This window comes from Staurois parvus, unplaced genomic scaffold, assembly GCF_062004578.1.
Source record: "Staurois parvus isolate SC_StPar_1 unplaced genomic scaffold, SC_StPar_1.0 ptg001691l, whole genome shotgun sequence".
Taxonomy (NCBI): Eukaryota; Metazoa; Chordata; class Amphibia; order Anura; family Ranidae; genus Staurois; species Staurois parvus.
The window spans coordinates 177,545-190,000 of record NW_028319487.1 but is presented as its reverse complement, the minus strand read 5'-3'; the positions used below and the strand labels follow the sequence as shown (position 1 = coordinate 190,000).

General features: G+C 45.1%; 1 protein-coding gene across 5 annotated transcripts in view; it reads left to right on the top strand.

Moving 5' to 3' along the window:
* Nucleotides 1–12,456, top strand: part of CNTFR (ciliary neurotrophic factor receptor) — a 572,233-nt gene that overhangs the window by 439,176 nt on the left and 120,601 nt on the right. For all 5 annotated transcript variants that reach the window (XM_089663460.1, XM_089663459.1, XM_089663456.1 and 2 more), the window contains 2 exons: nucleotides 5,681–5,798; nucleotides 6,109–6,275. In XM_089663460.1, the coding sequence (XP_089519586.1) occupies nucleotides 5,681–5,798; nucleotides 6,109–6,275 (285 nt within the window). The remainder of the gene's footprint in view (nucleotides 1–5,680; nucleotides 5,799–6,108; nucleotides 6,276–12,456) is intronic.

The following is a 12,456-nucleotide window of genomic DNA, read 5'->3' as shown; positions in this document are numbered from 1 at the left end:
CTGTATAATAATAACAATAATATATAAATCCTGTATAATAATAATAATATATAAATCCTGTATAATAATAAAAATAATAATAATATATAAATCCTGTAATAAAATAATAATAATAATAATAATAATATATAAATCCTGTATAATAATATATAAATCCTGTATAATAATAACAATAAAATATAAATCCTGTATTATAATAATAATATATTATTATTATAGGGAGGATAGTACCTCCTGCTCACCAGGGAGCGCACACAGTCCAAAATGGCGGGTGCCATTTATGAATGGCAACCCGCCCCTGCACTGCCACCGTCCGGCCGTTTATATACAGTGGCCGGACGGCAAGTGGTTAAAGGGAACCCGAATAAATACCTTCAGGCTTTGTCATAATGAGGCATAAAATGGAGCCATCTTACAATACCATATATATGTGTGACTCAGTCAGGATCATAGTTATCCCTACACAAGGCTTTGATGCACAGTTTTACCAAGAGACGTACTGTATTTTTCGCTCCAAAAAATGGGGAAAAATGTCTGTGCGTCTTATGGAGCGAATATGGAGCCGCCTCTGGGATTGGCAGAGGGGTGGAGGACACTAAATGGAAGCAGGTGGAGGGATTGGCAAATAGAAGTGGAGGATGCTGATTGGAAGCCAGTGGAGGGATTGGCAGAGAGGGGTGGAGGACACTGAATGGAAGCCAGTGGAAGGGATTGGCAGAGAGGGATGGAGGACACTGAATGGAAGCCATTGGAGGGATTGGCGGAGAGAGTAGGAGGACACCGAATGGAAGTCAATGTAGGTGTTGGCAGAGGGGGTGGAGGACACTGATTGGAAGCCAGTGGAGGGATTGGCAGAGAGGGGTGGAGGACACTGAATGGAAGTCAGTAAAAAGATTGGCAGAAAGGAGTGGAGGATACTGAATGGAAGCCAGTGGAGGGATCGGCAGAGGGGTGGAGGACAATAAATGGAAGCAGGTGAAGGGATTGGCAGAGAGGGGTGGAGGTCACTGAATGGAGGCCAGTAGAGGGATTGGAAGAGGGGGGTGGAACACACTGAATGGAAACCAATGGAGGGATTGGCAAAGAGGCGTGGAGGACACTGAATTGAAGCCATTTGAGGGATTGGCAGAGAGGGTTGGAGGCCACTGAATTGAAGCCAATGGAGGTATTGGCAGGGGGGTGGAGGACACTAAATGAAAGCCCATAGCAATCAAAACGCACCAGCTTGAAGGAAAATGAAAGGCTTTGATAGTTGATAGTTCTACCTGCTCCAACATCCGGAATAGAGTGTTAATTATTAGCCCTGAGCTCAGGCACCAGAAAGGGCAACCTTGGGGGGGGACCTTACAATCTAGGCTAACATAGCTGCTCTGAATGGAAGGGAATAGCAGCACACAACCATCCCAGAGGATGTTAACCTCATAAAATCTCCCCCACAGATTGAAGAAAATCGCCTCCTAGACAGTTGTCTCCGGAACAGGTGTCCCCACTGGAAGATTTTCACTCTACTCCTCTTCTGGTGATGACTATAACATTTTGGATCATGGTTACCAGGACAAATAGAGTGTGCCAGGGCACAGCTATGAAGACCCTACAACATTTTGCCCACAACTAATAGATACAATTTGTACTTCAGATACTTTTATAAAAATAACTTTTTATTATCGAAGGCCAATTCATAATTACAGTATCGAGGCTGGAACAAGACCAAACCTCTCATAAACTTCAATTGTTTTGGTTCAAAGGAAGGCAAAAATAAACCCCCTGGGCAAATTTGTCCACTTTTCCTTTACCGGGGGGGAAACAAATCCATCCTGAGCCACAACGGCAGCTGTATGAACGTCATGGATCAAAATACTCTCATGCTGTCCTTTACTAATGGTAACTGCGGATATCATTAGCTGTATAAAAGGCATCCGGTATTTTTTCTCTTTTAATTCTGTGATTAATTTTACCATTAGTACCTCATGTGTTAAGACATTCCACAGCATAATCGCTATTTCCGTAAACAACCCCTTCCTGCGCTAATGGCAAAATCGTCTTTCCTCCATCCGCAATGGATAGCCCTTTGTCCATTGTACGGGCCTTGGAACGAGTTGTTAAGCTGCCTTGCTTTGGAAGCTCCTAGAATCTTCTTCGTTGGTCTTCTGATATGGTGTCCAAAACAGGGACCCATATCCCAGTTGTGTTCTTACCAAAGATTTAAGGTTTTAGTAGTGAAGGTAGCAAAAAAAAAACAAAAAAGAAACTAAACCAAAACATATACTTACTTGTGTCATCCAGAATCTGTTCCATTCCTAAACACCTTCTCAGCACAAGACTCTATGCAATGTGTATGATGGTATCATGGAGAACCTGGTGGATACATTTCAGGAGATACTAAGTGTGACGGGAGTCACTTTGGGTGGGGGGTCGATGGAACCCAGCTCACTTTGGAGAGGTCGGGAGACCCCTGTCTCAGCTCCCCATATCCCTCTTATGTGTAAATCATCCTGTGCCAGTTAGGGGTACAGGGTTATCTGTCCTAATATTGTGTGGGGGGTTGTTGATTGTTTAATGTCATGTGGTTGCATTCCATTGTTCTATTGTGTGTCTTGCTTGGGAGCAAACTATTATGGGATGTATGTGTTTATGTGTATTAGCTTAGTGGGGGGGGGGTGTCTCCAGCAGCCCTCCCTCCTGATGGGACTGTCTGCTGGTGTGAAGTTTGAATACCTGTGTGTCTCTTGTTACTAAATGTAGATTGCCCCGCCCTGTGTCAGTATGCAGGGAGGGGGGATTGTCCCCTGAGTGTATATATCTTGTATCTGTGTTCAAATAAATGAGTCTACCTTCTGGATTATTTCAAGACTGGTGTCGTGTCGTCTAGTCTTGTATGGTTGGCTGTGGTGTCTGTTGTTGGTGTTCGGACGGGGAAGTGGTATTCCAACGGAAGTACTCAGCGCAGGTTGGGTCAGTTCCGTTACACTAAGGGACACTTTTGAATAGTTATTTAGACATATATATCTTTCATTTTTTAGATACATTTTTATTAGGTTTCACAACTAGGCAGTACATAGCTCACCAAAGTGAAAATGTTAACAATGGAACTTACTATACAACCGGCAGGTCAGAACAACATATATAAGAAAACAGTTATACATCATGTTACAGAATCCATAGAAAAGAGCTGGGAGACATGGATGAAAACTCTCAACTGGGTCATCTTAGGTCCAGGGGTCAGGAGGATCCCAGGAGACCATAAACCTCACCAGTATGGACAGTATAATCAAAATATAAATACATATCTAATACTGTAAACCTAAGGGACCCCAAAGAGAACCAAAAGTATGAGACCTCGGGTTGAAAGAACTATAATATGAGATTGAGAGCGCTGGGTCACTGAAAGTCCAGCTGGGACATTGCATGATGTGAGGAGACTGTATCAACCAGTGCTGTAGGAGCCTTGCTAAGATGGGGCTTTTCCCAGAAACAGAAGGAAAGCAGAGTTGACATTTCAAATTTTGAAAGCGTATGTTCCTTAAAAGCCTGCCATCTGTACAGGAAGCAGTTGAAGGAGATGGAGTGGAAAGTTTCCACTTCAAGTATTTTCCTGTACATGAGAATTTTAATGTCCAGTATCTTGAATCAAGGGGGTGAGTATGAATCCTGTCCAACAGCTGAAGATATTCTATAAATGGACTCCCAAGTTGTGCTAGCATTGGGGAAGGGTCGCTCCAGCTGGGCCCCAAGGAAGCTCCCTATATCAAAATGTTCTCATTCTATCTACTCAAGTAAGAAGGAGACTAATGGAGGTATCTTTTATCATAAAGCCTTAATCTGACGTAGCCGTATCTGGGAACTCCAGCCACGGTGAAAATATCTTATCAAAAATTATCTGGGCATCCTCTGCTGTTGTAGGCTGCTTTACATAGAGGCAAAACAGATATTAATGAGGGATTTCCAGTGTTCTAGAGTTTGAGGGGCTGGGGACTTCCAAAGTAATACAATGGTTAATGGTAGGCCAAGTAATGTTCTGGTCGCTTTCTACAAAGCTAAGGTTTCCACCAGACCCAAGTGGCAGACCACTGAACACTGAGGGATTGAGATATTAGTCAAGGATGTAATATACTTTAATGCTTAAGCCCAGTGCCTGCTTATACTATCACAGCAGATGTGGACAAAGTCCTCTTGGGCATAAGACATCTCCAGCAGGTGTTAATGTCCAGTATCTTGAATCAAGGGGGTGAGTATGAATCCTGTCCAACAGCTGAAGATGTTCTATAAATGGACTCCCAAGTTGTGCTAGCATTGGGGAAGGGTCGCTCCAGCTGGGCCCCCAAGGAAGCTCCCTATATCAAAATTTCACATTCTATCTACTCAAGTTAGAAGGAGACTAATGAGGTATCTTTTATCATAAATCCTTAATCTGACGTAGCCGTATCTGGGAACAGATTAATAACAGATGTTAATTGGGGATTTCCAGTGTTCTAGAGTTTGAGGGGCTTGGGACTTCCAAAGTAATACAATGGCTAATAGTAGGCCAAGTAATGTTCTGGTCACTTTCCACAAAGCTAAGGTTTCCACCAGACCCAAGTGGCAGACCACTGAACACCGAGGGATTGAGATGTTAGTTAAGGATGTAATATACTTTAATGCTTAAGCCCAGTGCCTTCTTATACTATCACAGCAGATGTGGATAAAGTCCTCTTGGGCATAAGACATCTCCAGCAGGTGTTGGAGGAATTAGTCAAGATCCTTCCCAATCTTGCCGACGTAAGATAAGAGCAGTGTATACTTTTAAATTGCACAAACTGATCCCTGACTGAGATTCACTGTTGGAAAAGATACCCCTAGACATCCTTTCCAGTCATCACTGTCCAGGTTTGTGATGTTCTGTGATGAGTTCCCCCCACAATTAGTCATAGCTGTGGGTCATGGGGCTTTGCAAAGCCTTAAAGATATTGGTGTGAACTTGTGGCAAGACTGAGCTTGTGAAAGAGATTCCGATCCTGTGATGGTCAATCTAACCATTGTTGGGTCAGTTGAGAAAAAAATGCATGGTGTAGTTGGAGAAATGAAGATATATACCAGTTGAGGAGAAAATATTCAGCTTTCAGTTCAGTAAAGGAGGCAAATTTATCGTTGACAGAGAGGTTCCCCAATACTATTGTGCCTGCATCACCGTTTGTTATCTATGTTTTTATACACCCCAGACTTGTATATGCTTTTGCAGCAGCCACTGGGTATTGAGAGCTGCTGACTTAGCTCAGTGATAACCAGGGGCGGACTGACAACTCATGGGGCCCCCGGGCAATAGGGGATTATGGAGCCCCTGTGTCCTCGCCCACACCCAAAATAGCCTATGAAAAAGCCAATGAAAGGTACTAGGAGCATCTCATGGGGCCCCCTACTGACCCCGGGCCCTCGGGCAGTGCCCGAGTACTTGAATGGTCAGTCCGCCCTTGGTGATAACTAATATTTCTAAGTCCTCTTCCTCCGGTTCTGTTTTCACCGGCAATTTTTGGATTGGAAACATGAAATATAATCTTGCTAATATGACAAAGCAAACATAAAAATGTGAAAATCTTGTCAAAACTGTAAAATTAGCTCAGACAAAAATGGCCATTTAAAACTGTGAGTGGAAATTGTGCTGAGGTGCAGGCTTTCATTTACAAAGGATCTTTTGTTGCTTTTCCAGATCCTCCTAAAGAGCCATCGCTGATGTGCCGGTCGAACAATTACCCCGCCTCTTTCTACTGCAGTTGGCACCTCCCGAGTCCCACCAACATCCCCAACAACTTCAACATCACGGTCATGTAAGTCAAAGCAATGTGGGGCAATGGTGTAAAATAGAGGGGTCATTATATAGGGGGTTTCAGAAACAGGACCGAACCAAGGGGTAAGCAGAGTAGACGGCTGCCTTGGGTACTACAGTAAGAGGTGGCCAAAAAAGAAGGCAGTGCCTCCAAACTGTGCTGCTGAGGTATTTCCCAACTCATGATGGTGAGGCACACTTTGGTCTTTTTGGCTTGGGTGTTAAAGACCCAGCGCTGCCCAGAAGTGACAGTTCATGACAATAGGTCTGTCACTCCCACTTGCTAAAATTTTCCTGTGTTGTATCTCCAGGCATGACACAAAGCAGCTCTTCTGTGAGAAAGATCCATACCCCAAAAACCGGTGTCACATAAAGTACAGCCACCTCTTCTCCACGTTGAAGTATCGGGTGACGGTCATAGTGACGAACCCTCTGGGAAGAAACTCCACCACTATCAGCTTCGATGAATTTTCTATAGGTAATTTACTTATTTATTTGTTTATTTTTTGGGTGGGGATTTATTTTGGTTCTTTTTTTTTCTTTTATAAAAAAAAAGTTTACGCCAAACATATTTGGAATATTAATATGTTCACCATCCTTAAGGGATAAGATCACCTTTTGACCAAAAATAATAAATGCACATTTTTTTTTTGCAGGTTAAAAAAATGTGCATTTATTATTTTTGGTTACAGGAGACTGTAAAGCATTGCATCAGCGATCAGCAGATCGCTGGTGCCATGCAGGTGTCCTGCAGACCTGTCAGTATATCTGCTTGCCTGTACGGGATGTATGGGATGTATGGGATGTATGAGATGTTTGGGATGTATGGGGTGAAGGGGATGTATGGGGTGTACGGGATGTATAGGATGTACGGGATGTACAGGATGTATGGGATGTACGGGGTGTGCGGGATGTACGGGATGTACAGAATGTATGGGATGTACAGGGATGTACAGGGGTGTACGGGATGTTCAGGATGTACGGGGATGTACAGGGTGTACTGGATGTACGGGATGTACGGGGCGTATGGGGATGTACGGGATGTATGGGGTGTATGGGGATGTACGGGATATACAGGATGTATGTGGTGTATGGGATGTACGGGATGTATTGGGTGTACAGGATGTACGGGATGTACGGGGATGTACGGGATGTATGAGGTGTGCGGGATGTATGGGATGTATGGGATGTATGGGATATATGGGATGTACGGGATGTATGGGATGTGCAGGATGTATGGGATGTACGGGATGTATGGGGTGTATGGGATGTATGGGGTGTATGGGATGTATGGGGTGTATGGGATGTATGGGATGTATGGGATGTATGGGGTGTATGGGATGTATGGGGTGTATGGGATGTATGGGATGTACAGGCTGTACGGGGTGTGCAGGATGTACGGGATGTACAGGATGTATGGTGTGTACGGGATGTACGGGGTGTACAGGATGTATGGGGTGTACGGGACGTATGGGGTGTACGGGACGTATGGGGTGTACGGGACGTATGGGGTGTACGGGATGTATGGGGTGTACGGGATGTATGGAGTGCACGGGATGTATGGGGTGCACGGGATGTATGGGGTGCACGGGATGTATGGGGTGCACGGGATGTATGGGGTGTACGGGATGTATGGGGTGTACGGGATGTATGGGGTGTACGGGATGTATAGGGTGTACGGGATGTACAGGGAAGCAGATAAACTGACAGGAAGAGTCAATGAACTACAACAGCACTCCACAGCCGCTACACCTGTTGGGACTTGTAGTTCATTTATTCACAGAACGCTTTGAATGAATGAAACAGCCGTGTGGTACAGGGAAGGATTGGGCATCATGCTGCAGCATTGGGAACATGTCACATGTTCCACTCTAAAAATAGGTGGAACATGTAACAGTTTCCCAAAGGTGAACTTATCCTTTAACTGCTTTGCTGAAAAAATAGTTGATAGAGCTTAAAAGCTCAAGCTTACATTGAAACTCCCAGTTCCCTCACCCACCATGGCTGCTATGTTTAGATGGGGACCTAGAGACTTTCAATTAGAGAAAGACAGTCTGAAAGCAAACAGTTTCTCCTGTGCCCTCCTTTTCAAAAAGCTTATATTAGCTTGTGTTAAAAATCGACACTGACCAACAAAAAGATCCTGTTTCCCCACATCTAGCTAGTCTGGATTTAAAAAAAAAAAGTTTCTAAACCCCATAGTTAGTAACCTGAATATATGACGATCTGAGCTTCCATACAACCTCTTCTGGTGGTGGAGATCAGTGATTTCTAGCTGGTATTTAATGGTCTCCTGACCAGTCTTGTTACTGCCGTCTCACAATGTCTTGACAATGGTCCTTTAAGTCTAAAGTAGCTTCTGTAGACCAGGTGATAGACACAGTCAGCAGCCAATAGGCAGTGCCCATGGCACCAGAAAGAGATATAGACATTCCAAGAAGGACCCTTCCATATGGCAGAATCCAGCCCCTTATGTGACCGCTGTTTCAGATAAGTATTTAGGGTCTTTTTCTTTCTTTTTTTTTTATTGTGAATAGCTAGACCCAGGTGGAAGTGTTGGGGAGATGTGCTGTAATTCTTTCTTTACAAAATAAATGGTACCATTGTATTTGTATAACAGTAAAAAAAAATAAATTATTGTATAAATTATTCATAAATCCCCAATAGCCCATACACTCAATGATGAACACCACATGAAAATAATAATCAAGAACATCAAAGAAGTAAATAACGAAAACTGCTACCAGAAACGGCCTTCAGAGCCAAGCATATTCATTATTGGAGACACCTGAGCAGCACTACACACTTAAAACCATTTAAACAGGGCTACTGGGGATTTATAGATTTTGATATGTGTACTGGCGACTTTGAACCACTGTGAGCAATTAAGAAAACCTGGAGTTGCTGTTGACATTAAATGCATAATTTAAAGAAAAAAAATGATCCCAAGCCAATATAACTCCCTTTAAACCAACTCTGCACAGAGCCACTGCAGACCAGATTGTATTTTCATTATGGTAACCGCTTCTCCTGCCATTTTTATTCATGGGGCTACTGGTATCCTGATTATCCAATTAGCCCTAGGTTATGTTGGTTACCCACAGATATAGGATAACAGCCCTTTTTTTTTTTAACTCCATGGTGCACTGCTTTGTCGAACCCCTGTGAACAAAACCCTGAACCTCCCAGGGTTCAAAGCTCTGGACAGGCAAGGCAAGGTACGCTATGGTCTACCTAGGCTGAAGCCAGGTGGACCGCACTCCTTAGGGACCAGCGGAAGCTGGTCCACCAAGCCCTCTAGATGGGGAGAGACAAAAGACCTTAAAGTCACAGAACCTCCCTCTAACATCAGGGTGCCACCTCCCCAAAAACCAACATCCTCTGTCTCTCTGTAAAAACAAAACCCCGAACCTCCCAGGGTGCAAAGCTCCTGACAGGCAAGGCAAGTTACACTATGGTCTACCTAGTCTAAAGCCAGGTGGACCCCACTCCTTAGAGACCAGCGGAAGCTGGTCCACCAAGCCCTCTAGATGGGGAGAGACAAAAGACCTTAAAGTCACAGAACCTCCCTCTAACATCAGGGTGCCCCCTCCCCAACAACCTACATCCTCTGTCTCTGTGCAAAAAAACAAGACATGTGCAGTGATGGTGCCCATGAATAAATGACAGACAACAAAAAGAAGTGCCATGTGCAATACACAGTCGAACCCCTGTGAACAAAACCCTGAACCTCCCAGGGTGCAAAGCTCCTGACAGGAAAGGCAAGGTACGCTATGGTTTACCTAGGCTGAAGCCAGGTGGACCGCACTCCTTAGGGACCAATGGAAGCTGGTCCACCAAGCCCTCTAGATGGGGAGAGGCAAAAGACCTTAAAGTCACAGAACCTCCCTCTAACATCAGGGTGCCACCTCCCCAAAAACCAACATCCTCTGTCTCTCTGTAAAAACAAAACCCTGAACCTCCCAGGGTGCAAGGCTCCTGACAGGCAAGGCAAGGTACACTATGGTCTACCTAGGCTAAAGCCAGGTGGACCACACTCCTTAGGGACCAGCAGAAGCTGGTCCACCAAGCCCTCTAGATGGAGAGAGACAAAAGACCTTAAAGTCACAGAACCTCCCCCTAACATCAGGGTGCCCCCTCCCCAACAACCTACATCCTCTTTCTCTGTACAAAAACAAAAAAACAAGACATCTGCAGTGATGGTGCCCATGAATAAATAAGTGACAGAAAACAAAAAGAAGTGCCATCTGCAATACACAGTCGAACCCCTGTGAACAAAACCCTGAACCTCCCAGGGTGCAAAGCTCCTGACAGGCAAGGCAAGGTACGCTATGGTCTACCTAGTCTAAAGCCAGGTGGACCCCACTCCTTAGGGACCAATGGAAGCTGATCCACCAAGCCCTCTAGATGGGAAGAGACAAAAGACCTTAAAGTCACAGAACCTCCCCCTAACATCAGGGTGCCCCCTCCCCAACAACCTACATGCTCTGTCTCTGTGCAAAAACAAAAAAACAAGACGTGTGTAGTGATGGTGCCCATGAATAAATAAGTGAGAGAAAACAAAAAGAAGTGCCATGTGCAATACACAGTCGAACCCCTGTGAACAAAACCCTGAACCTCCCAGGGTGCAAAGCTCCTGACAGGAAAGGCAAGGTACGCTATGGTTTACCTAGGCTGAAGCCAGGTGGACCCCACTCCTTAGGGACCAATGGAAACTGGTCCACCAAGCCCTCTAGATGGGGAGAGGCAAAAGACCTTAAAGTCACAGAACCTCCCTCTAACATCAGGGTGCCCCCTCCCCAAAAACCAACATCCTCTGTCTCTCTGTAAAAACAAAACCCTGAACCTCCCAGGGTGCAAGGCTCCTGACAGGCAAGGCAAGGTACACTATGGTCTACCTAGGCTAAAGCCAGGTGGACTCCACTCCTTAGGGACCAGTGGAAGCTGGTCCACCAAGCCCTCTAGATGGGGAGAGGCAAAAGACCTTAAAGTCACAGAACCTCCCCCTAACATCAGGGTGCCCCCTCCCCAACAACCTACATGCTCTGTCTCTGTGCAAAAACAAAAAAACAAGACATGTGCAGTGATGGTGCCCATGAATAAATAAGTGACAGAAAACAAAAAGAAGTGCCATGTGCAATACACAGTCGAACCCCTGTGAACAAAACCCTGAACCTCCCAGGGTGCAAAGCTCCTGACAGGAAAGGCAAGGTACGCTATGGTCTACCTAGGCTGAAACCAGGTGGACCCCACTCCTTAGGGACCAGCGGAAGCTGGTCCACCAAGCCCTCTAGATAGGGAGAGGCAAAAGACCTTAATGTCACAGAACCTCCCCCTAACATCAGGGTGCCCCCTCCCCAAAAACCTACATCCTCTGTCTTTGTGCAAAAACAAAAAAAACAAGACATGTGCAGTGATGGTGCCCATGAATAAATGACAGACAACAAAAAGAAGTGCCATGTGCAATACACAGTGTACAAGGCGTAGTGCAAGACAACCATACTGTACGGTGACATGACCTAATGCCAGTGAAACACCATAGTGTGGTGCAACCCAAAAGTGTTTTTCCAGCAACTCTTGGATGCCACCATCAGGAGGTTCATCACCTGGAGGCTCATTGTGCCTCCTAGCTCCAGGCCAGACAAATGCAGCTCCATTCAAATCCAATAGGCATTAGAACTTAGCCCAAAGAATGTGATCAGGTAACACATTTTCTGTCTTGCGGTGGTTCCACTCTGTTATTGGAAAGCATTGTTAACCTGTGAAGAGGGTAGTGTTAGATGGACTAGCAGATTTAGATGGACTTGACTAGCAAATTAATGATGAAAATGTTTTAGGTAGTTTAACCAACCATGTTTTTCCCCTTTTACAATTGTAAGCACCCTGGTCAGGCTTTTCTGTTACTAACCACCAATAAAAGAGGCATTACACTTTCCATCAATATAAGAGGTCTGTTGTCCAATGACCCTCAATGTATGGGGGCATTTCTCGCATTGACCACCAGTGTAAGAGAACACCTATCCATTGGCCACCAGTGTAAGAAAATGCTTAACCATTGACCACCAGTGTAAGAGAACACTTGTCCACTGGCCACCAGTGTAAGAGAACACTTATTCATTGACTACCAGTGTAAGGAACATTCTCTCACTGACCAGGTATGTAAAGGAGCCCTTCACCTATTGACAACTAACATAAAGGAAACCTCATCCATTGACCACCAGCATAAAAACAATGTAATGGTCCCTCCTCCACTGACCACTAATGTAAAGATGTAAAAGGACCATCCTCCACTGACCACCAATGTAAGGGGAGCCTCCTTCATTGACCACCAATGTAAGGGGAGCCTCCTCCACTGACCACCAATGTAAGGGGAGCCTCCTCCACTGACCACCAATGTAAGAGGAGCGTCCTTCATTGATCACCAATGTAAGGGGAGCCTCCTTCAATGACCACCAATGTAAAGGGAGTCTCCTCCACTGACCGCCAATGTAAATGGAGCCTCCTCCACTGTCCGCCAATGTAAATGGAGCCTCCTCCACTGTCCGCCAATGTAAATAGAACCTCCTCCACTGTCTGCCAATGTAAATGGAGTGTCCTCCACTGTCCGCCAATGTAAAGGCAGCCTCCTCCACTGACCATCAATGTAAAGGGAGTCTCCT